The sequence below is a fragment of the Spermophilus citellus genome, assembly GCF_964194105.1.
Source record: "Spermophilus citellus genome assembly, chromosome: 8".
Lineage (NCBI taxonomy): Eukaryota > Metazoa > Chordata > Mammalia > Rodentia > Sciuridae > Spermophilus > Spermophilus citellus.
In genome coordinates this window covers 124835048-124861952 of record NC_138189.1, presented here as the reverse complement: position 1 = coordinate 124861952, position 26905 = coordinate 124835048, and the positions used below count along the sequence as shown (strand labels likewise).

Genomic DNA, 26905 nt, shown 5'->3' with positions numbered 1-26905 from the left:
AAAACTTAGTTGTCATTTGGGTTAGAATGAGTTAGTATCTACTAAGAAAATAATTTAATGGAGGCAACAAATAACAACCTCAAAAGTTAATATTAGAACAGATGCCTAATATATTTGTTTCAAGAAACTAAACTAAAACAAAACAAAATAACTCTGAAAGATTTGCTAATTCAATAGGTGAATGCATCTAAGATCTCCATTGCACTAATATATATTTCTTAAAAGAAACAAAATAACTTATGATATTATTTTAAATATAATTTAAAATTTTAAACTAAGATTTGAACTTGTAACAAGTGTCCTCTACTTTCTTAACACAAAACAACAGAGATCTCAACATCATGGTGAATGTAATAAATGGACTACTTGAAGATCGGATTTCATTGTAACTTACCACATCTTTGAAAATCTCTTGGGGCTGTAAAATACTATCTGCTTTAAACCAATATTCACTGGAGTTCTATGACCTTCATATAGTCTATAACTTGAGGAAGTACTCTTATGAAAGAGATATGGATTCCCGCGTGTAATTAATAGCCAGGTAGGCCCCTGGAGAGTCACATTGTGAATGCAGATAGTAGCTGTCATCCCTGGTAGCTGAAGCAATTATGAACCAATGTCTGAATTATGTTCTCGCAACTCTCCTGTCAGAGCTCTGAAAACAGCTACTGCATGGCACAAATATAGGTGCCTCCACTTTCACAGTTAGGGATAGTGTTCATCAGTAGTAGAGGCTCAAAAAATGACTGCAGTAATTTATCTGCCAGCTCTAATGATATAAAATCACAGTGATATTGAAAACAAGAGGCCTGAATGGATTTCTAGTGCTCTGGCCAAAAGACTTCTGGCTCCTTTCAATGAGTTTAAGAAAAACATTTCACTATGGTGACAGAACAGGCCATTTATTAATTTTCATGGCTTCTACGTATGGAATGATTAGACAATAGTCGCCAGATTGAATTGACATACATACAGATTTTTCTATGACACTTTTGTCAGTCTTACAATCTAGAAAGTTCTGCAATTTTTTTAAAGTTATACACTACAGATGTTAAAACTTGCAATGAGAGATGATTGTTTTCATACACAAATTAGTTTGGACCTAGTTTAATTCAGAAGATAAGTTGATTTTCTAAACCAAAAATTTTAGAATGTAGTTTTGAATACATTTATAAGAATACAGTTTAAAACAGTTAGCTTTTTGTTTTAGTTTCATCTATGGTTAATTTTTTTTAAGTTCAATTAAAAAGTATGTTTGGTATTTGGCTAACTCTCTCAATTCCAGCAGGTGTTTTGCTAGAATTTTGTAGGCAAGAAGAGACGAATTAAGTCAGAAACAATGCTATTGCTCAGATTTTCAAATTTTAATACAAAAAAAATCTTGATCATGATTTCTGCCTGCCTGCCTGACTTCCTTCCTTTTTCCTTTCTCCCTTTCTTCCTTCCTTTCCATGCTGAGGATGGAACCCTGGGCTTTGCACATGCTAGGCAAGCACTCTAACACTGAGCTAGTTCCTTAGAGACTCTTGATAATCATAGTGATAAAAAGTAGGAGAAATTGAGGGTTATAAAAAGTAAATTAGGAACAAGGAGACATTTCTGGAGGAGTTCTGTTTCTAAGTCAAGTGCTTATGTGGTTTGAAGTAGTTGACTTTAATAAGTTATTAGTTTATCTTGTATTTTGACATATACATGTATAATACATATAAATTTTCAGTGTAGTCCTCTTCCTTTATAAAAATGTGACTAAGTGCAAGAGTGCCTCTTTTTAAAACATTCTTTATTTTCATCAGTTGGTTAAAGGATGAAAATTATTACCACGATAAGTGCTCTGAGCACACTGGAAACATTCTATAAACTAGACAGGTTTGTATTTTTAATATTTTCAAAGAACCTTCCTTGATATTTAGTCTGAAGTTTTAAACACAAATTCATTACTTACCACAAATATTACCTCCCATTTTTACATGGGCATAGCCGTCTACTCCCCATGAACTTCCCCATGAGTTCCGCACAATCCAATATGGAATATTTCCTACAAAACAAAACATAAAATGGTAAGAAACTCTGAAAAACTCATATTTGCTATGAATGCATGAATTCTGTAGTTAAATCTTGTTTTCCTATAAGTCTAGTCCTTCTGAGAAAAAGATTATCAATGTAATATGATCATTTTCATTATGTTATATTGTATAAATACAAGTAACCTAGTTAAACTTGAGCTGTAACTTGTGTCACACTCCAATCAGTAGAAATATGCCTTTGAATTCATTTTGCTTAATACAGATGGTATAGAATCAAAAATCAAAACAATACACCATTTCCAGGGATTTAGGGAAAGAAAAAATCACTCAATATGTGGTAAATTAATTACCCGCTTCTCTTTTCCCAAAAATTATCCTAAATATTTCAGATGGAGAATGCATACTCTTTAAATAGGAACATTATCATTATGATGATGTGGATGTAGCTCAGGGGTAGAGCATCAGTCTAGCATGTGCAAGACCCATATAAAGTTTTTAGCACCACAAACAAAACGAAAATGTCATTATCAAAAATTGGTAGATGAAACTTGATAGAATATTTACACATAGATCATTGACAAGGTGGTTCTTGGACACAGTAGATCAATATTCTATGGGATGTCCATACACAGGCACAGTTCAATCTGGAAAGCAAGCAATTGTGTCTTATTAGCACTTACCTGTTTTATCAAATCCAGTTATAAGAACTGCATGATTGGCTTCTCCACTAGAGCAATGATGCTGTATAATACCTCCCAGATAATCTTGCCAGCTCACTGCATCTACTATCACTATTAAAGGGCCAAAGGCAAGAAGTGCTTCTGCCATTTTATCTTCTTGGTCACTACCAAAAGAGGAATTATTTAGGTAAACAATTTAATGTTTAAAGTAAAAATAAAAATGATCCGAATATGATTAGGAGTAGGCTGAGTTGCAATTCCAAAAGATCTAAACAACAGAAACTAAAGGACATCTCACAGATTACTATTTCAGGATTGTATGGGGCTCCAGGATATCAGTAACTCACATTCTTCTTATATTATTATTCTGCTATGAGGTTTCTATTCTCAACATCTGTGCATAGCCCAATACAGCTGCTGGTGCTCCAGACATTTAACATATATTTCGAACAGCACAAAGTAGAAGAGAGAAGAAGTGCTACACCTCCATTGAGAAGACTTCCCAGAAATAACATCCAACATTTCTGCACATGTGTGCATAGATCTCACTGGCCATAATCCAGTTTTATGGATATATCTGCCCTAAAGGAAGACAGGGAATAGAGTTTTGAAGCTGGCACCAACAAATCTAGTTAAAACACAGGGATTCTTTTAATAATGAAAGTGTTAAGACTATATATTTGGAAAGACTGCCATACGAAGTGAGAATCAAGAGATGATGAATTTATGTTAAAAATTATAGGGAAGATTTGCTCAAAACTAGCTAATATAATTAAACAATAGAAGAGACAGAGAGAGAGAGAGAGAGAGAGAGAGAGAGAGAGAAAGAAGAAGAAGGGAGGAAGGGGAGGAGGAGGAGAAGGAGGAAGATGAGGAGGGGGAGGAGGGGGAGGAAGGAGAGGAGGGAGAGGGGGAGGGGAAAAAGTGCTAAGATTTAGGGAAGTGCTAAATTGCCAGGGCTACAAAAGACCCAATTATTGCTTTCACAATTGTTCTGGACAGCTACCAACACAATTTCATGTTACACAACATTTGGCCTTCATTGATCTTGCAAGTATGTGATCAAACCATTATTTACCTTTCTCAAAGATCAGCTTTGTGGGTAAAGCACACTGAAACCAAGTTACTGATAGTTCAGGCCATTAAGATAGCATTTGGTAACTTATTGCTTCAGCAACCCATGGGTGGGTTAATGGCTTGAAAGAATAAATAATCCCTCCTCCTGCCCTGCTGGGGACAGTGTCTAGCAAGGACACAGAGGAGGAAAATCATGAATGCATAACAATGGAATTCACTGAAACAGAAACACTGCATTCATTCACGTATTTGTGCACATAATCTTCTCATTAGATTTATTTACCTTATCATCATACCTGTCACTGCCACTTTATAATTTTGTATATTTCCATCTTATCTTCCCTAGAATTGATTGCATCGTACTGTGTCCTGTGTTATTCTTGTAGACTACTTTAATATGTAGTAGGTTTCTTTCCTTTAATTATATTAGATAAAACATTTGTTCATGAAATTTGTTTTTGGAGGTTTGTAAGCAGGTGTTTCTAATTTTTGCTCTCCTAAATGGTATTAATTAAGATTATGCAAAGATAGGATATTATTTTTTAAAAATATATAAATTTATTAAAAACGTAATAGAGACTTTGACTTTTCCCAAACCTGAGTTCAAATTCCAGTTGTACATTAGAGTTATTCCACCCATCATGCAGAATGAACACAAGCAAAAGAATTACATAATTTTATGGTCTGTGTTATGCAACATGCCTAGAATGAGTTATACAATAAACTTATAAGAAACATTCTTCCCCACATTTATGTCATCTAATAACTAATTCTTTTGAGCACAGGTTTTAGCATATAATGTACAATTTATTGTCTTTAAATTCTTTGAATATTTTGCAACTTAAACATGACATATGACATAATTTGTGTATTACTAGAACACAGGTGTTTTATATCTACTTGAAATAATTAAAGGTACACTATAGATATATCATGCAGATGATCCAGTTATTGGGACACCAAGGGAGAAGCAGAAAGATTAAGGAGAAATATTTTTTAGAATGTAAAAGATTATTAATTTTGTAGCATCAAGCATATAACTAGTAAAAATCACTACTTTGAGCCAGGATAAAGAGAGTTATCAAAGATATTAAAAAATCATACATGGGATGACACACCAAGTCACCACCAGCAGACAAACATTCCACCTGGGCCTGGAACTGAGTGACACTGTTGTCACTTGACATATAGAAAGACACTGCCTTTTGGAAAGCCGGAATATATTCCAAATAGCATCTTTATTTCCATGATTAGCCCCATATACAACTAATATAAAAGTGCACACTGTTGCATATATCATATATATATATATATATATATATATATATATATATATATATATATAAAGCCTTGGTTCCAGGCATGCACTATTATCTCATAGATCAATAATTTACAGAAACTATAGAATCTTTAAAGAATTCTCCTAATTCTCAGGAGGCTGAGGCAGGAGGATTGCAAGTTTGAGGCCAGCCTCAGCAAGTAAGAGAGATCCTAAACAACTTAGACCCTGTCTCAAAATAAAAAAGAGTGCTAGGGATGGTGGCTCAATGGTTAAGCTCGCTTGGGTTCAATCCCTTGTACCAAAAAAAAAAAAAAAAAAAAGTTCCCTTAAACTTTATTGTCATCAAGATCTGTTGCTTAAGTTACATCTTCCATGTCACCACCACTTCATGATCTCATTTTCCCTAGAACTCAGTGCACTGTACTGTGTCCTATTTTTCTTTTCTTTTTTTTTTTTTTTTTTTTTTTTTTTTGTCCATTGCTATATAGTAAATTTCCTTCATTTGTCAGTTATTCTCATACTCTAATTTTGAATTTTGGAATGCCTCCCTTGGGGTCTGATAAGCAAAGGCTCAGTATGAATGGTTATTTTGCTTATAGACTAGATGATGTTATCTGTGTTATGATCCCCCCCCCACACACACACACACACACTTAGATCTTTTCAGTTTCTGCATGATGTTTTATCAAGATTTTGGCTAAGAACTGTGCACTGAAATGACATTTTCCCCAAACCCTGCAAACCATGATCTTATGATCTTAATAACAGACAGGAGGAAGCAGGTTCAGAGCTGGACAGATCCAAGTCCTAGCCCAGCCCTACAGTTTAACATCGAAGTGACTCTCAAGCCTCAGGCAGGTGCACACTTCAGATGGAAATGTGTAGTGAAGTGCCACATTATGAAAGATGCCTAGGAAGACCTTCCACATGCCATGGCCCTCCCGACTGCCATACAGGCCAGCTGGCTTCCAACAAGGAGACCCTGAGCTCTTTGCCTCTGTCTCTTACAGAGCCAGGAAATCAATTAACTCCTTACCTGCTGCCTCAACTGAGGAATCCTTGAAGCCAATAAGCATTGGCTGGATGCGATGGCTTGATAGAGCACGCTTTGCCTTGGCCCCAGAATTCACAGGTAAAACACCAGGTCACCAACAATCTAACTAGATTCACAAAGATGCCCTTTCTCTAGTTTTGTCTCACTTCTCCACCTCGTACCAGAGTCACCTGGAATCACTTCCTACACATTCCAGCAGAATGATTGATATTTCTTCTAAATCTCTTGTCTTAGACTTTGTTGCCTCGTTAATGGCTATTGTTTCTCTCTTTCTTTCTTTCTTCTTATTCTTTTTTTTTTTTTAGTTTTTCCATCCTCTTTGTCTCTCTTCTCTCCTACCTACCATAAAATCTGCATAGGGCTTGACCCTCTTTGTGGGTTATCTACCTTTTGTCTCTTTCCAAAACCATTCTGCTGATACCCTGTTCTAAGGTTACTTTTTTGGTGGACAATAGGACCTCTTCTTCTGTGCGAGTTTTGTCCTTCTCTTAACTGTGGCCACTGGGTCTCATCACTATTCTCCAAACACACCTGACATGTCCCTGCCTCAGGACTTTACACTTACGGTTGTCTCTGTTTGAAACAATATTCGCCTAGATGACTGCCTGGTTATGTGGCCACACATCTTCAAATATTCATTCCAATGTCACCTTCGTAGGAAGGCCCTCCCTGGCAACATTTTCTAAAATTTCAAACTTCCATTACCCTCTAACGTTTTCTCACAAGCTTATTATTTTCTTTGAGAAATTACTATAATTAACACACCATACATATTATTGTTACTGCTTGTCTTGATTGCTAAAATATAGTTCATGAAAGCAGGGGTTATGTCCGTTTTGTTCATTGCTGAATCCTCAAAACCTAAACAATGTTCAGTAAATATCTGAATGAATGAATAAATCAATGAATGATTTCTTGCAGTCTAATACAATCATCTGAAGATTGTACTATCACAGAGTACAAGGAGAATATAATGCTCAAGGTTAAAATATGTGTGTGGCTCAGTGATAGAGTGCTTGTTTAGCGTGTGCAAGGCCCTGGAATTGACCCCTACCCCATACTTAAAAAATTAGGGTTTCTTCCTTGTTAATCAAAGATCAAATGCCAGTGATATTTGCATATGCTCTTTATCTTCCTGCTAATTCAGACTAGTGTATTTTATTTTCCTTCTTCTTAACTTTTTCAATTTGCTACCCATGACAGGGAATCCCCTGGATCTGTTCCACTCACATTTCAGAAATATAATTCCTTTTGCACACATTTCCTTCTACCCTCAAGGAACTGGCAGATTACCAAGGGACACTTTTTCACTTTGGGAAGGGCATACCTTCACCTCCAAAGGAGACAGTGACCAATGTACACAGTGACCCTGCACATTCTATCATAGACGTTAGATGGCTGCCCAGAAGTGGAATTAAGGCTATCCCATATATGGTTCCCAGGGCTACCCCCGAGGCTTGGTTCAGACAGGAGCCACATGACAATCTGCCAGTCCTCTGGCACACTTAGCTTATTTAAAAGGGTTACATATTGTACAAGAATTAATTTCACCCTTGGGTTTCTTCAGGTCCCATGGGTAGATGCCAACTGGATCAAGAAAGAGATTCTTTTATACTTGGGATCAGTTATCTAATCCAAATTTCATTTATTTCCCATTTTCTGTTTCAAAATATGGTATAAATTTCCCATCATAAGTGAAGCAGGAGGTGGCTGAGTTTTCCTGGGCCCTTTTGCCCCTGAACCTTTTTTCGTACTCCACTGAATGGTCCTAATGATTCTCTGCTCAGCTTTGTGTTTTCATGTGTTTTTAAGGCATACTTTAAGGCCTTTTTTTCCCTAAACCTATCCCAAAGTTATCCTGTCCTTCAGTCCCCAACACAAGAGCTTTCCCAGCCCATCTTTATCCATGCTGGTACTCCCAAGGCATTCATACCGTGTGCCACATAGTTTATCTTCAGTATTACATCTTCACCTCTTGTTTTTAATCTGAGAATTTTGATATATTCAGAAAAAGCTTCAGTTTTCTAAATAATTGAAGCCTTGAGAAATACCGGTACAATAGAAGGTGTTCAAACAGTGCTTCCTGGTGTATAGACTACCTGATGTTAGCCAGAGAATCTGCACAAAGTGATTTTGAATTGATTCAACTGTAAGACTGAAATATGCCCATGGCATTATAACATGCAAATTTGGTAAGAAGTATGCTGTAAATATAAATTATACCTTAAGCTGATTTAAATTTGTTAATTTCAATTTTTTATTTCTAGTTTAATGGCACCTGGAAAAATAAGATTACCTTTAAGAAACATCTTATAACACCGTGTTGTGACTGCCAGTGAGACTGTCTGGTAAAAAGTAGGTTCTAAAGTAATTGAGTATGTAGTGATGTCCTCAAAAATCAAGGGGTCCCAAATATCTAGGACATCATGCACTAAGAATATGTAGAGAGGGGCTGGGGTTGTAGCTCAGTGGTAGTGCACTTGCCTAGAATGTGTGGGGCACTGGGTTTGATTCTGAGCATACAAATAAATAAATTTAATAAAACTCCATTGATAGCTAAAAAAAAGAAAAAAGATATGTAGAGAAAACCAAAACAAGATGTTTACCTGAAGTCATAGGCAGAATAACCTCTGATTGAAACTCCAGAATGTGAACTGGAAAAGTAATGACACAGGCCGTTGTGGGCTTTAAACGGGTATTCTGAAACTCCCACCAGTTTTACTTGTGTCTAAAAGAAAGCAATCACCCAACATGTTCATGTGTTAGTTATTTTGAAAATCAAAGAGAACTTAACTTCAGTTGTCAAACTGGGCTCATGTTCACACCACCATCATATGGGTGCACTTTGGGTTCTTATGATCTTAAATTAAATCCTAAGTTCTTGTTGTACATCCTAGACAACTAGAATCAGCACAGTTCTTTCTCTTCTACTCCTGTTTCTCTTGTATGTTTCCTCCTTAGAACTAGCACCCATCTGCTAATAAAGTCTCATCATCTTTTTTGGGGGGGTACCATATGGTAACTATAGTAACATACTTCCCTTTCAGGACTTCTGACTCTGTCAGCAAGTCTTGGAGATCAGAACAGTGGTGCATACACAGGTGATGGCTAGGCCCGGCATTCTTTCCATCACTCCTCTTTCTGCCACTCATCTAGAATATGTCATGTTATTTTAGGTTGTCTGTACAGAATCCTCCTTTTAGGAATGCCAGGCTTAATGGAAAGGAAGGGACATACACTTTATTATTGTCTATATTGAGTGTTCAAATACAGCAAATGTATAATGGAAGGACCTTGGGTGTGGGAAATTCTAGCTTGACAAGTTCTTATAAAACTATATTGGAACTCTCATTGGCTCGCTTCATGTGGTTGATGTTGGATGTGGAAAAATATCAGAGAGTATCCATAAAACTGAGAATACTGAACAAAGCCCTGAAATTGGAGGGAGGGGATTTAAGGTGCAGTTCTGGCTCAGTGATTGACTAGGAAACATAATCTTGACCTTCGGGTCTCATCTCATCATCAGAGTTACAAAATTAGTTGATCTCTATTGTCCCTGTAACTTACAGAAATCTGATAGAAATGAGTAAAAATATACTCTAATTACTTTCTGGGGCATTATGTATTATGCAATCATGCAAAAATACCTATTAAGAATTGTTAATCTAGGTGTGGTTGTGCATGCTGTGATCCCAGAAGCTAAGGAGGCTGAGGCAGGAGGATTCTGAGTTCAAAGTCAGCCTCAGCAAATACAAGGTGCAAAGCAACTCATTGAGACCCTGTCTCTAAATAAAATACAAAACAGGGCTGGGGATGTGTCTCAGTGGTTGAGTGCACTGAGTTTAATCCGAGTACTACACCCAGACAAAAAACAGTGCTTAGACATAAGCATAAATGTCCTTCTGAAAACAAATCTCAGATAAGATTTTTCATCCTTTGATATCTTGATGGCTAATTTTCCTAGGAGCAAGTACTTTTTAGATCCTCTGATTAATTTAAATTTTGGTCATCCACATTTCTGAATATTGAAACAACATTAAATATACGAGGGTAATTGAATTTGGAACACACACATTGAACAAGAAAAGAGGAAATAAAGATTCAAAAGGCTGAGACTAGTCACCTTGTTCAACCAGTTCAGAGCACTGACAGGAGAGCCTCCTTCACAGCCGTAGTTATTATATGAACAGTCGATGACTTGCTGCACACTCAGGTCTTCCAAAGGCTTCCCTCTTATGGCATATGCTGATTCCACTGCACCCACCACACTGAAGGCCCAGCATCCTCCACACTGTTCAAAAGTAGAAAGAGAGGTTGTATTTATTATGTAGTAACGTCCAAGTCAAATTTATCAATGTTTCTAAATATAACAACTTATCAAATCCAGCAAAGGTTCCAAAACTTGGAAATCTATAAAATATACATGACCATCCTCTGAATTTTCAAATTAAGAAAGAAAAGAAAACCAAAATCCTCTTTGAGCAATACATCTCTTAATTAAAGCTGAATTAATAAGATCATCATTGTAAATCAGATGATGCAAGATAAAGTGAAGCTTTAGAGATTGAGAAAACACTTGGACTGGTGAATCTTTTAACTAACACATTTTAAAAAATATTTTTTTAGTTGTAGATGGACACAATATCTTTATTCACTTATTTATTTTTATGTAGTGCTGAGGATCAAACCCAGTGCCTCACACATGCAAGGCAAGCACTCTACCACTGAGGTACAGCCTTAGCCCAAGACTAGTACACTTACCGAACATATAACTTCTTTTTATAAGTGACTCCACGCCCAGACGCTGTGTACTGACTTTCACACCACACCTCAATCCTTCTTGCTTCCCCCCCGGGTGCTCTGCTTCTATGTTCATATACCACCTCCATCCCAAAGGTTGTCAGTGATGAGAATTCATGTTATACTCATTGTGCAATGTAAACAGGAGTTGAACAAATTATTATTAGAACTATCAAGATGCCAGTAGATACCTATTAGGTATGCATACCATTAGCTATGTACTTGAAATATCCTAATCATACAAACCCATATTAGTCATTCCCCAAATATTGGCTACCATTTTTAATGATTAATGGGTCTATTAGCTTGCTTCCATTTCACAAAAAAAGGACAAAAGAATGAAAAGGGCTGATCCTAATAGAAAGGAAGGGGACAGAAGGAATGCAATTAAGGATCACATTAAAAGAGGATGATTCACAGAAAAGGCAAAGGATACACTAGAATTTTAAACTGGACAGAACTAACTAAATGATAAAACCAAGTGATATAGAGTTGACATAAAAAAGAACAATTGGGTGCCTTTGTGGAATGATATTTTGAACAACCTTAGGATGCCAGTGCCATCTGTTAAGTGACCCTATAGTATGATCTATAAACCTTGAAAAATGTGAGTACAGGTTGCTGACACCATACCAATAGCTAGCTTTAGTCAAATCACAAGGCAACTCCTACTATCAAAAATCTCTCCAATAGGTTCCCTTTTAAAAGATTCATAATTAAAAGTCCCCCTCCAAAACAATGTGGAACTTCTTGGAAGCACTGAGTTGTTATGAACCCAATCATAATGCAGATGATTTGGTTGTAAAATTTAATGCACAGCAATAAATATTGAATTTGAGAATGAATAAAATTCATTCTAAATTGATAGCCATTGAGAAACTTCTGGGTCCATAATACTTTTTACACAAGGGATGGCTGAATGACCTGTTGAGGTTTCCATTGTAAACAAACTGAGAATATCCCCTGTGGTTGGGGCTTCACTTTCCCTGGGGGCCTGCATTCCCTGTGTCTTTGGTGGGGTGCACAGGGGTAAGGATTGCCAAGCACACATACACACTCACAGAGCACAAGGTGGATTGCTACCTGCATTGCAGGTCATGCCCATGCACAGCCAGTGTTACCATTTCCCTTCTCATTTGGGATCACCCTCCTTCTACCACTTCACAATCACCCACAGCTGCAGACCTTCCAACTCTCATTTCCTCAAACACACTTGGGGTCTTTTTCAAGGTAACTTGGTTTATTTATTATAATACTTATACATTTCTTGATAATTCAACAAATATAAAATTGCGCTACCATGTTTATTAGTTTCTGATCTGCTTTGTGATTCTGCAATCTGTATTTGGGGTAAAAATGGGAGTTCATAATCCACTTGATTCTAATGTTTGAAATATGATATGTCAAGAGTTTTGTAATGTTGTGAACAACCAATAAAAATAAATAAAATAAAAATAAAAATAAAAATGTAGCACTAAGTTTTTAAGCACCACAACCTAACCTAATTTCTCTCATAATCCCTGCAATTTTGTTGGACAATTGTGCACAGATGGTGATTTTTAGCAACGTACGTGTCACCTTATGGATGAACTGACTGCACTTGGAAAGAGCACTGATGAACAGCTGTGTGATCTGAGCTCATGGGAAGAAGCTGAGAACCCAGAAGGTCCGGCTAGTCTGTTGATAAATGTATTCAGTCTCATTTTACTTCTTCAGACCATACTGTACTCTCTTTTGAATCTCTCAGTTAGTGGCCAGGTCTGCCTTCTCCAGCCTTTCAGTTGTGAGTCTATAACAGGTGAACAAATGTGGAATATGGGTAGTTACTGAGATAGTATGCTGGTGCAATGGCAATTAATGAGCAAATATACCAAGGAAGATTTACCTTCAGGAAGGAAAGCTTGGGACTGACATCTTCCTCTCATGTCTCAAAGAACCCCTTCTTTGTCATTTTTGGATGACTGAGGTACGATTTTACTCAGATAAATGGATTCACCATAAGTTTGAACTTGACCTCCAAGGCACTTTCCAACCTTTAACTAATGAAGACAAGGAAAATATAAAACTTACCATCTCCTGGTTTCTCACTTGTGTGACAACATGTTTGTCTCTCCAGTCAAATCTTAGTGGCAATGACACATTGGGGATGGGTGTCTGTACTTCTGCTGGGTATCTGGGAAACCTGGTAGATGTGCTTCGTAAATATATGGCTAATAGAAACAGGAAACAAAAAAAAGTCAACCAATAGTCTTTTTTAAGGAGGACCCTTGGGATTCTTTCTGGAGCATATTTTCAAGCAAAAACAGCTTTTTGGTGAACCTGCCATTTGGGTTTTCCCCCCTTTCTCTCTCTCTTATTTTTTTATATAACAAGAAATGCATTCTGCTGAAGGCTACAAAAGAGAATTCCTATAATAAGTTTGGAGCTGACATATAAAATGACTTCTTTGATAGAAACTGTTTAATAACAAAAATGAGTATAATTGACATCATTTCTTGCCATAATCCAAGAAATCAAGGTATTCTGAATGTAAATGGTACTAAAAATTTTCCTTTATAACCACATAGACATACATATAATATTTAGTTCTTAAGCTTCAATTAACAGACAGTAGCCATTAATTTATTTTTCTTACAGTTAGCCCATGACACATGTTTGACAGTAATTATTTAATAAATAACTATTATTTATTCAATTTACAATTAAATAATTCCTCAAAAATCAAGCAAAGAAATTAAAATCAGTAAATAAATCAACAAATAGTACCATCAGATCATACCTTTAAATTCTTCAGGAAGCAAATAAGAAAACTGATTTACTCCATAGAAGGCAGAGGAGTTGTCATGAGGAAAAAAAGAATTCAAGTATTGATGTCTATTAAGGCTTTCCTAAAAGGGAGAAAAAAAAGTCATTTTGTATCTATTATATCAACTCTCCAAAGAAATCTGTTGATAGCTAACTTAGATACATTTTGCAGGTGCAAAAGCTAAAGCTTGATTTATTTCCTGCAGATTATAGTGAAAATTTTTACATGACATCTCCATCAGATTTATGAACATTTTGTATGTAATTACAGACTTCAAAAAAATTTTTTTGAAGCTGGGCAATGTATGTCTTATCCCTTAACAGTTCTCTTCACCACACATTAAGAACATTACAAATATATTTGGCAAACTCCTGACAGAGAAGAAAAAAAGAATTGCAGACAAGCATGGTGAGACAATAGTGGCAAGATGTCACTGATGGACTGTCACTGGTGACTAAACAGTTATGAATATGGCAAGTGCCCTCTTCATCTTTGTTTTCCTCAGTGGCTGAGTAGTGAAGAGTGTAACAAGGATTAAGAAAATAAATGATTGAATAAGTCTAATTCTAATTAAAGCTAGAGAGAGCTCTATCTCATTTGGAGCAAAAAGCTTTGCGAAAGGGATGCAAACTTAAAAATGTTCCTGGAAGATTAGCCAAGGTTTTCTATCTGGAGGGAAATATGTGATCATTATTTATAGATTCGTAAACTCTGAATTTTGCTATGATTTATTTTAGACTTGCTGTTTCTATGAAGGTCCTTTCATTTCTTAACACCAACATATGATATGGGATAAATGAAACCTCAGAAGACTATTGTCAGGATTTGGACCTCTAATTGCCACTGTAAAGTTCATGGTTTGAAAGCCTAGTTACCAATCAGCAAGGTTCAGATGTGGGACTCTTAGGCAATTAATTAGATTATGGGGACTGCAACCTCATCAGTGGATTAACCCATTTGATGGGTTAATAATATGAATGGACCACTGGGTGGTAACTGTGGGCAGGCTGGGCATGGCTGGAGGTAGCAGGTCACTAAGGGCATAGCTTTGGACTATTATCTTGTCTCTGCCTTCTTGCTATGTCTCTCTCTGCTTCCTGGCTACTATAAACTGACAGCTTTTCTCTACCATACTCTTCTGCCTTGATGTTCTGCTTCACCTCAGGCCTAGAGCAACGGACTCACTGAAACCATGAATCCAAAATAAACTTTTCTTCCTCGAACGTGTTCTTGTCAGGTATTTTGGTCACAGTGATACAAAGGGTATCACTAACACAACCATCATTAAATATGTCTCTGATTCTAGTTCTTCTATGTATTGGCTTATGTACTTATGTGTTTATTGTATGTGTTTCAAAAACAAAAAGCAAAAAAAAAAAGGCAAGCTTATCAATGTTACTCATCACTGTGTTACCCACACTGACACAGATCAGGAACACAACATATCCTCAATAAGAATTCAATTAATAATCAGATAAATGATATTTTCCATATGTCATACCCTTAATCACGTTAAGCTATTTATTTTTAAGGAAACTATTTCTAGGAGTTATCACAACCATTTTTTTTTCTTTTTTTAATGCCAAGAAAGATTGCTAATCAATGAATTAATATAGTTTTTGAGTTTCAGGTATTTAAAATAATACTGGTAAAGTAGAACTCTGAAGATAATCTGGATCCATTCATGTAAACATAGAACTAAAATGCAAGGCAATTCTGTATGTGGAAGATAACAAGCAGAAACCACAGACCCACAGACTACTAAGGAATTCTGAGGATTCATTCAATCGACAATGATTGACCATTTTTTTTGTGAGCCACAGGTGTCCACCTCAGAATGCAAAATGTTGAGAAGGCACAGGTAAGAACATGGCAGCCATGAGGATGCACCTCACAGACCACAGAGGTCTCCCCTGCTGCTCACTGAATTTTTATGATGGAACAAAGGGAAGCCAGAGTCCCCACAGGCTGCACATAGCTAGTGACTGAGCACTGAGGCTGGCTGGCTGGGGGGGACATGGAACTCTCTCCCTCCCGACAGCTGATTCTTAATGATGCCCAGATGGCTTTGCCAAAGCTTCAAACATCCCTTGTACTGAACAGATTACAGGATGCTTCCCCAACCTCCCTGCCCTCTGGCCTTCACTCAGGGTTGTAGTTACAATGCAGCCAGATAGCTCCCTCTGGCCCACTCCCCAGTCTCTCCCAGGCTCTACTCCTGTGACTTAACCCCCCCCCCAAAAAAAAGAAAGAAAAAAAAATAAAAAGTAGAGAGATAAAAAGAAGATATAAATGACCAATATTAGGAGTGAAAGAACCATGATTACAGATGATTCAGGCATTAGAAAAATAGTATTTTGAGAACTTTATACCAATAAGTTTTGACCTGTATGAAATAAGACACACTCCCTGAAAAACTCAGAAAGCTGAAAGTAAGATAAATAGAAAAGTTGAACAGCCCTTCATCAACTAAAGACATTGAATTCACAACTGAAAATGTACCCATGAAGAAAATACCAGGCCCAGATGGCTTTATTGGTGAATCTATGTAATTAAGAAAGAAATAACACCCACTTCACAGAATATAAAGGAGAAGAGACTACTATACAATTTACACAAGACCAATGTTACCTTAATTCTGAACCAGAAAAAAATTCTCAAGAAAACAGAACTACATACCAATAGCTCTCATAATTATAGGTGGAAAACCAGATAAAATATTAGCAAATAAAGTCCAATAATATATCTAAATGACAACACATCATGATCAAGTGAGGTTTATTAAAAATGGTTGGTTGTTTTAACATTTAAAAATCAATTAATATACTATATTAACAAACTAAGGGAGTAACAAAAATGGAATGTTTTCAATTGCATAAAAAGTTCTAAAAGCTGTTTCCTGATTTAAAAAAAAAATTCTCACCCAAAACCAAAAATGACAACATTTCATGATTGAAGAGATTCATGAAAAATTTATATCTTATCTCATAATGAAGGACCCAAAACTTCCTTTCTCAAAACAGAAAAAAGAGGAAGAATGTCTATTCTCATTACTTTTTTATTTTACAAAGTTATTGGAAATCCTGTTCTGTTTGATAAAAACGAATAATAAATAAAATAAAAACATTTTAATAAATAAGTAAAACTGTCTATTTTTCTAGGAAACAGGGTAATATAAGTAGAAATCCAAGGAAATATGCAAAAATGCTATTTAATTTATTTATTAAAATAAATTTTTGCAATATGATAAGATGAAAGGTCAATGTAAAAGACTAATTGCATTGTTTTTTTTTTAAAGAGAGAGTGAGGAAGAGAGAGAGAGAATTTTGTTTTTTAATATTTATTTTTCAGTTTTCGGCGGACACAACATCTTTGTTTGTATGTGGTGCTGAGAATTGAACCCGGGCTGCACGCATGCCAGGCGAGTGCGCTACCACTTGAGCCGCATCCCCAGCCCTGCATTGTTTATACTAGCAACAAGCTATTAAAAAATAAGACTTTAAAATTTAATGATTTTTATTAATATGAAAAATGAAATGAATTTTTAAGTATTTTTAAAAATGAGCAAATTTAACAAAGTTGTAAGATTTGGACATTGAAATCTACAAACTATTACAAAAAAAAATTAAGAGATCCAAATTAATGGCTATCCATATCATGTTCATGGTTTCAAAGGCTCGATATTGTCTATGACAGTGATCTTCCCTGAAAAGATTTACATATTCAATGCCATTCCAATTAAAATCTTAATTTTTTTTAAAGAAACTAATCACTTGGCAAGGGTTCTTACAGTTTGATACGAAAGGAAAAACAATGTCAAAATCAACAGAATTGACTGAAAAATAAAATAAAAACTTCAGCATACCACAAAAACCATAAATAAAACTGAAAAGGAAAAGCAAGTTTATGCAAACGGCCCATGAGTAAAAATTAAGAATATTATCATTCAAGTTCCTCTTCTAATGAATAAGAAAAAAAATACCAATAGAATGAAAATATAACAAATATTATCAAAAATAGAAAAACTATTGATTAGTAAAAATATAATTTCTTCAATTTCAGTAGTAAAATGATGCTAAATAAAACAATAATAGCATCTTATTTCTGGTTATGAAATTTGCAAATTGATCAAAAAATAAGACACATTCTTCAGTCATAGGACACTAGAATGTACCACACACATATAAGTTGTAAGTTAGTACAGCCTTGCAAAATCCTTAAAACTGCACAAATTGTTTAACCAAGGAAGTCTAAATCTTGTAATTTATTTTATTATTATTACTATTATCATTATTATTATTTTGCAGTGCTGGGGATGGAACCCAGGGCCTCACATACCCTAGGGAAGCACTCTATCTCTGAGCTACACCCCAGCCTAGAACTTTATTTCAGATTCATGGGTGTGGGAAGTGTTGTAACTCCAAGCATTCAATGGATGTATTTGTGGGCATTCATATGAATGTGCAATTGGGAAGGGGAGGCAGGAGTCTGGCCCCACTCTTGCTGTTCCATTAGAGACATAATGCAATTATATCTTTTCTAGATCATTTTTGTTATCCCATGAGAAAAAGAACATATTATCACTGAGTTACTAATGTCATACTAAAGCCAAAAAACTTAAAAATCAACAAATTCACACATCATCTTGCTCCCAGTGAATTCCCAAGTACCTCTCTTAATCTCCTTGCCTTATGAATGTCATTTTATCATCCAGTTTTTAGTCATCCTGCTTGTGAAGCAGCTATAACACCACCAAAATAACAATGAAAGAAATGAAATACTATTGACTTGTTCTAAATATTCATGTCCCTAATTTTCTACAATGATTTTAAAAACAGTTACCTATTTTTGGTATTTTATTTATTTTATTTTTTATTTGTTCTAATTAGTTATACATGACTGCCACAGTCTGGCTGGGCAAGCAACTTGTGAAGGTTGATACAGCGGGAGCCGCTTTATTGTAGGACAGCAGAGGTATTTATACATAACTGAATACACAGCTTGACTCAATTTAGCATCATCCAGTTACAGCAATCAGTCATTAAGGAATCCTCATCATCTTAATAATTATACATGGCTTAACTTAATTGACATAATCTAGACACAGTAGTCAGTCATTAAGGAATCTCCATCATCTTAATGGCTCGCTGGCGTTACTTCTCAAACCACTCTTGGCAAAGTGCCAGGTGCCATCTTGAATTGTCTGTGGCCCTTAATGCACGACAGCAGAATGCATTTCAACTACTTATTGTTCACAAATGGAGCACAGCTTCTCATTTCTCTGGCTGTACAACTGTTTCTCCACATGCACACTTTCTTGGTACTGCCACTTTATATATTGTTCTTTGATTTATGTCAGCAGCACCCATATTTTCAGGACCTGTGGAAATGTCACTTTCTGGCACTTGTTCAAGTAGAGGTTAGCTTCTAAAAGAATTACATTTGTTAGACTTGAATGTCATTTCAGTGCAATTACTCCTGTCACTTCAGATTTCTCATGGTCCATTTCAGGGCTACTCAGTATTTATAATTGTTGACTTTTTGCCAAGAGAAAAATATTCTGAACCCCAAAGTGTGCTGCTTCTCCTTCTCCCTACCACCAATCTCTACCCACTTTTGAGTCTATTGGGCCACTACTAACATTAAATGTAATTCCTTGGAAGCTTCTGAACAAAGCATAATTCTCTTACACATCTACATACATACCACACACACACACACACACACACACACACACACACACACAAACACACACACATCCATTTATGGATGGAATTCTCAAAACCCTTCTTAGCGACAAATTGAAATGTCTTACTGTTGCAATACAATATTTGGCTATCTGCTCATTTTCTCTAGTTTTATCTTTTTCGTTGACAAATGAGGTAATTCTAACCTGACAGAATGTAGAGGTTAAATAACATAATGTTTGGAAAACAGTACAGTGGCTGGCAGAGTAAAAGTTCAGTTTAAATATCCTCATGCTAGATCTTCCTTGGGTTTAAACATTTGGATTATAGAAAATATCATTCAAAGATCATCCTTTCAGTTTTATTTGGGTTAAAGGGGAGCAAATTTTTCTCATGGTATTAGAAATAGGAGTAATTATTGAATAAAAGCAATCTGTTACTTTCGTAAAAAAATCATATTATCAGTAAAGTATATCCAACAACATTTATTCTCCTCTTTGCTGTAACAGTAGAACCCACATCAAATCCATCCAACATGGGGTTCACATTATTTAAATTTTAAAAAGCCCTTTATTTCATTTCTTGAATTATCTGTTCATTCAAGTGGTTTTCCTGGTTGACTTAGATTCTGGCTGATAAAGCAGACTGCACAAAAGCATCATCAACTGTGAGTGTATATTAGCTTCATGTCCCTCGTATCAACCACTTACATCATAGGATCAAGTGTAGAAAATGATTAATTAACATATGTCTTAACATAGGGCAACAGAGGACATAACAGTGAGCTACTACAGAGTTACTATCTCTAAAGTCTTAAAGATATTAAATTGAAAGACCTGAACCTTTTTTTAAAATTTGTTTTTAGTGCTGGGGATAGAATCCAAGGCCTTGAGCATGCTCGGCACATGCTCTACCACTGAGCTACACCCTCAGATCTGAACTTTAATATCATCTAAGAGGGAAAGATGGAAAGATTTGAGGAACATACAGGAAACTTCTCATTAGTAGTTGTAAAAGGTGCAGAAGTTTCAAAATCAGATAGCTCTTACATGAGAAACATTAAAGCTGATAAACCACAACAGCCTTTAAATAGAAGTGTTGAAATAGCTACCTTCATATACTTTGTTTTTTTTTTTTTTTTTTTTTGATGTAAAAGGGATTAATTGATTTACAAGCAGAGATGCCAGATTTCTTCCTGGAAGGTGACTCAGGGTTGAATAACTTGAGTAACTTAACCTGTTATTATAAAACTAGTGAAAACATGTCCTCTGGATGGTAATACATATCCTGTTTCCTAAATCTTAATCAACACTATACTCTGATCCTTTAAAACACTGATGCTAAAGTTACCTTTATAGAGATTCCTATAACTAGAATTTCAAGTTGTCTCTGTGTATGTGTGTGCATGTGTGTGAGCAGTGTGCTCATGTGGTTGAATTGATCGCATATTTGAAATAAAATTTAACTGTGAGATATCCCCAGGCAACCTCTTCAGTTTTCTAATTTGCTGCTTTGCAGATCTACCTAAAATGTTTCATTAATGCTCTGAAGTTCTTACCCACCCACAATCACAAAAGAAGAATAAAATAAGAAACAGGAACCCTTCAGTTTAGTAATGATTTAAAAAAAAAAAAGATACTCCACTGATAAGAGAAGAGAAGCAGTGGAATATGGAGATTAGACTCAAGTTTTAAAATTCTTTAGAGAGCAACATTTTTCTAAAACAATCAGAAAGCCCTTAATTTCATCTCAGGCATCCTGAGCCCCAACAAACTTTCCAACTTTGATAACAACCATCTTAGAAGTTGCTTGATTAGGATAAGTTGAGAGAGAAATGGGAAATGGCTACTTCTAAGATTAGAAACCTGTGGGGGTGGGTAGGAGGATCTGGAGCTATTTGGTGGTCCTGAACCCACCACCTGGGAGAGAAATATTAATTCAATCTTTCTCACAGACTGCCTCTAAATAAAAGTAAATGAAATAATGCATTTTTCTTGCATTTACTCAACTGTCTCTTAGGGGAGTAAACAAATCCTTTAACACCAATTGTTGGTCTTTTTGTTTTTGAAAAAGAAAATTTTCAGTCACCAATAACACTAATATAGAGTGGAAGCATTTGGAGGGGTTGTTAGATTTAATGCAAGTATTTGTTCAACCTGCTTCATATACATTAACTTAGCCCTGAATGAAGCAATTGCTAATATTACTTCCCCTTCACAGAAGAATCAGCTGAGGCGCAGACATACAATCTGCCTAAGGTCACACAAGGGGTGTTTGGTGGAGGGATGTGGCCACTCTGCCTGTAGGGAATCCTCAGAAGAACTAAAGACTTTAAGGGAATTTATGTTTATTTTGTTCACTGAAAAGGCACTGCGGGATTTTATCTCTTTTCCTCATTGGTATCTAGATTTTCTTCTATTAATGGTGATTTATTTTTCACTACATATATATACAAAATATTGTATTCCTCTGTGATGAATCCATGCATACAGGGGTAAGTTATATATTGAAATTGTTAGAGAAGCATAAGGTACTTTGTGAGATAATATGTGCTTTTTTGTTGTTTTGGGCTTGTGGTAGCAGAGGATACCAGGGTGGGAACACAAAGCAGAGGTGACCTGCTCATCTCATGGCTACCAATAAGCACAAAAAGACATAGAAAGGGGCCAGAGTCCCAACATCTTCTTCAAAGGCTTTCTCTCCCACCCAAACCTAACTTACTCTAGGCCTCATCTCCTAAAGGTTCTTACTGTCTCAAGAGCACCACAGGCTGGTGACCAAGACTTTAGGCCATGTGTCTTTGAGACATGTGTATGTGTATTTTCCCCTAATATCTGCAGGACTTTTACTGCACACAATAGCAGCTGTGATGACAAAAACCTCCATCCTTCTCTAAACCCATGGTCATGAAAGACACCACTAATGGAGTAGGCCCTTTCTCCCACTCTGGTCTCCAGTTGGGATCCCCAGATAATTTCAATGCTGCACAGTTCAGGCTGTGTATCCATTAGCCTACAAATATGATGGGACCTATCTGCTATCCCCACTTTTTCAGATATAATTTATAGGTTTTCTCTAGCACAACAAAGAGTGCTTTATTACTCTACTTTTAAAATTTGATTATTAAAAAATTCTCTTCATTATATATAATTAAACTGGTAAATAAACACCATGGATTCTCAACTCAATTCATAAGTTATTCTGAATTTTATTTACCACATATTTTAACCCATCCTGGAGGCCAGAAGAATTCTTCCTAATACTCATGGTTACCAAAGAAAGGAGGCCCTTTCCATCCATGTGGGCTCGCTAGCCCAGGTCCAGACAAGCCACACGGATACAAGCGCTATTAAGGCATCTCCACTCAAACCCAGTACCTATTTAGCTTATGAATACACTATTTTCCTCCTGGGGACTTGGTTCACCAGGAAATGCAACCAAGCTCATGACAAGGATAGAACACAAAACAGAAAAGTCCTGCAAATATTAGGGGAAAATATACATACACTTCCATTAAGCAGCATCACTGCATTCAAACTTATTTGATTCAGAACGAGTAAATTTTCTTTTATATAACAAATTACACCATAATAATGACATATTTCAAGATCTTTAAGAATGAGTTAAATAATATCAAATATAGAAACATAGCGAGGAAAACTCTAAAGCCATACCCCTTGCAGTTTCCTCAGTTTTGAGAAAATCTTTTATCTTTACTCAGAAAACTGGTCCTTTTGGGAGTTGTGATGCTACAGTAAAATCGCAGCATTGTTACGAAAATTGCCTAAATAATCTGAAAAGAAAATGTATGCATTTATTTATCTTCAGAGCAAAAAGTCCCCAGCGCAGGACCATCATTAACCAGCAGGAGTCTGCACTTTGTGTTTAAATAAACTTGGATTACAGGAGGACACTAGCGCCCCCTTCGGGAAGAAAGCTGACACGCTTCTTCCGCCGACAGGCAGCCCCTATCTCTGGTTCTAGTAAACGCGGAATCTATCCCTTTGGAAGCCAGAGGGAGCAATGAAGGAGACTGCTAAGAGGGGTCGGGGTGCTTTTGTCCATCAACATTTCGTAGCTATTACCTTGGGTTGAAAAGTCCATGGTAAAAGATCTTTTGGTTAGAAATGCATGTTAGAGACCCTGGCGCATGGGCCACCCAGAACCCCCCTGTGAACAGGCAGCTCCTAAGCCCCGGGCGCATCACGCAACCGCGGACCCTCTGGGAGCGTCCACCCGCGGGGGTCCATCTTCCCCGCCCAGACCCGGGACAGGAAGGCGACAGAAGGAAACAGGCGCTGGAGACGCGCTCAGTACCAGGAAAGCGGCTGCCTCTTGCTGGCGGCTGGGCGGCCAGGTGCGGGTGGCGTGGGCGCGGGGACCCGCTTCGCCGCGGCCCAGGAGGCACCAGAAGCTCAGCGTCCAGAGCCACCGCGGCGCCCGCGGCCCCATCCCGCGCCGAGCTCGGCCGCTGCCCTCGCGGCTGCTTTCGCTTTCGCGGCTCCGCCCCCTCCGCGGGCTCGGCCTGTGGGAGGGGCCAGCGCGGTCCCGGGTCCCGGGGAGGTGACCCTCTGGGGGGTGGGGGGTCCCCATGGCTCCTACCTGGGACTCCAGACAGTTGGGATTCTTGCTGGGTTTTTTTATTTTATTTTTAATTATTTTATTTTTAAATCTTAAGATACTCAAGGACTTGACCACGTGCTTTTGAGCATGTTTTATAGGATAACAGGAAAGTACAACAACTGCCTTTCCCGCCCTCCTAGACGGAAACCCTTTCTCTCTCTTCCCTTTATCTCTAATGGATGATTCTGGCTGTTTGTTGAATTTAACTTGGCCCCATTTTCATTTCTTTCCATGATGCTTTGCTAATATTCCAGACCTGAAATATAGTGCGGGAACTTACACGGAGGCATCCATGAAGCCAATTTTTATAAACACGTGACAAAAATGTTATGGTTGTGCGAAAATAAACAAGTGTTCATGTATAATGTTATGGACCTTCCTTTTTGCAAAGGACAGAGATGGCACCTACTTCTTAGGTTTGTAATGAAATTTTACTTAAGTTAATTATGTCAAGTGCTTTAGAAGTTACCTGATACGTTTTAAGAGCTGTTAGCTGTCTCCTCTGGAAGGAGAGAGCATGCTTCTTCTTCATACCCGCTTTATTGGGGATCCCAGAGAAGTTTCAGAGAGTGCTGCCTAGGTCCACCTCTTGACTTTTGAGTGACAACATGATGAAGTCAGACTTGCAAGTACCCACTGCTATGACAACTCTAGGTCACCTTGGCCCATGCTGACCAATTGTAATGGCTTTCTTTCTGTTTTGGCTAACAGGGATCCAACTCAGGGGCACTCAACCTCTGAGTCACATCCCCAACCCAATTTTGTATTTTATTAGAGATAAGGTCTCACTGAGTTGGTTAACACCTTGCCCTTGCTGAAGCTGGCTTTGAACTCGTGATCCTCCTGTCTCAGCCTCCAGAGCGGCTCCCATGTCTGGCTCTAATGCTGACCAGTTATAATTAGAACCATAAATTTTTGCAGATTTTATATGGTTAGGAGGAATTATCCTTATCTCTCTGAACTTGGGGATCTCATCTATGAAAGGACATATAAAAGTCCTCCCACCCGCCACCAGGGTAACTTGGGTTCCTCTTATTGACATCATTTGGGGCCTGCATTTCTCCTGAAGACAACAGGTAATTTGCTGAGGAATGTGATTATATCCTGTCCACTTAGGCCAGGCAGGGCTGCAGGTAAATTGCTTCTTGGAAAAGAAAGCATGTGAGGGTCAGCACAGTGGGCCCATTTTACATAATTATTCTCTTAACCTCATGTTCCCACTATTCCCATCTGTCTGTTCCCTAACATCATGATGTACTGTCCTTATCAAATGTACAAAGGAGTGGAACTATCCTGTCTTGGACTGGAACCTACAGATCTATGAACCAAACTTCACCTTTTATCTTTATAAGTGAACTGTCTCAGGTATTTTGTTATAGTAATGGAAAGTTTGCTAATACACCTGGATTATCAATCTGAGATAAATTCCTGTTTGACTTTCTGAGCATTCCATCTCTACATACCCCCTTAGGCAGTAAGTGATAGCGAAAGAGTAATACATACAATCCTCATGGGCTTTAGGGTTGGCTACATAATTTGTAGTGATCAGTGTAAAATGACAATGGAGATTCCCTGTTCAGAAAGTATTAAGAATTTCAAGATGGCAACAGTAGAAGTGACGGGCCCTTCTAAGCACGGGCTCCTGCACCTGTCCATGAAGCTGGTTCTCCTGGGCCTTTCATTTCATTATAATCTCTTTTAAATAAGGCTTCCAGATGTATTCACAATTGATTGTCGTAGCTCTCTTAGATTTTTTAGAACGAACATCTGCTTTACATCTTTCGTTTTTACTAGGTACAGTGAGTAACATTCTCTGATGCAAAATTGGTAATAAAAATTATGTACATCTGTTCTGGGTATTGAGAGGGAAAACCTGGGAGTCTTTTTGTGTGCATCTCTGATAAGTCACATTGCTCTTGGAAAGTATGGTGATAAAAATTTTAACTGAGATAATAAGTTCACAGGTCAATGTTGATGTTAACTTCAGCAGTTCTTTTGCACCTTAACCCTTTCTTGAAACTCATTCAAATGCATACTTAAAAAAAAAAAAAAGCCCCTAAGGTTTGCTTTCAGAGCAAAGTTTCTGTTTGTGGGTAATCCTCTTAGGGAATTTAAATATAGGCAGTCACCCTTTCTCCAGGATAATAACTATTGTAAAGAAGAAAGAAAGAAAAAAGAACTTTTCTTACTTACATAATAACAAATATTTATTGAGCACCTACTCAGTGTCAGTCATTGTATTAGGCAATGAGGATACATTAGTGGATAAGGAGCTACTGAGACAAAAATCTTTGACCTTCTGGATCTGACATTCCAGTAAGAAGCAGCATTCAATAAAATCCTTACAACTGGTAAGGGGCAATAAAACAAGATAAGGAGAGTCCGGAATGTGAGGGGGGAGTGGTTATAATTTTTAGTATGGTGTTCAAGACAGGCCCTGCTCATGAGGAGATATTTGAGCAAAGACTTGAAGGAAGAGAAAGTGAGCCACGTGGGTATTCAGATAAATAGGGGAAGAGAAGTGACGATAAAAGGACTAATAATTGTGAGGACCTTGAAAATAGAAGTATTTGGAATGTTCCTGACACATAAAGAAAGTTAATGTGGATGATGTAAAAAAAAAAAAAAAGGAAAGTGGGTAGGTGAGATAAATATAAGCACACAGGTTATATAGGTCTTTATAGCTCATTTAAGAAGGAGATCAGAAGTATCTATTAAATAGTAAACTAAAAACACATTTTCAGTGGCTTGCAAAAGTTTTCATCTGGGAAAGTAGAAATGAGAAATATCTGCTAATTCTTAGAGTAAATACTTTAAGGAACATATGGTAGGATATAGTTTTCCCATCACATTTGCAAAATAGCACATGGTA

General features: G+C 37.0%; 1 protein-coding gene across 2 annotated transcripts in view; it reads right to left on the bottom strand.

The window, feature by feature from the left end:
• The window catches only part of LOC308654644 (acid-sensing ion channel 5-like), a gene marked incomplete at its 3' end in the record, with an annotated part of 108013 nt that extends 84110 nt beyond the window's left edge, over nt 1-23903 (bottom strand). For both annotated transcript variants that reach the window (XM_081304333.1, XM_081304335.1), the window contains exons 1-7: nt 23728-23903; nt 13697-13805; nt 12988-13127; nt 10241-10408; nt 8724-8845; nt 2705-2868; nt 1943-2035 (exon numbers count right to left, since the gene is read on the bottom strand). In XM_081304333.1, coding sequence (XP_081160459.1) covers nt 1943-2035; nt 2705-2868; nt 8724-8845; nt 10241-10408; nt 12988-13127; nt 13697-13805; nt 23728-23862 — 931 coding nt within the window. In that variant the 5' untranslated portion in view covers nt 23863-23903. The remainder of the gene's footprint in view (nt 1-1942; nt 2036-2704; nt 2869-8723; nt 8846-10240; nt 10409-12987; nt 13128-13696; nt 13806-23727) is intronic.
• Between the last annotated feature and the right edge of the window lie 3002 nt (nt 23904-26905).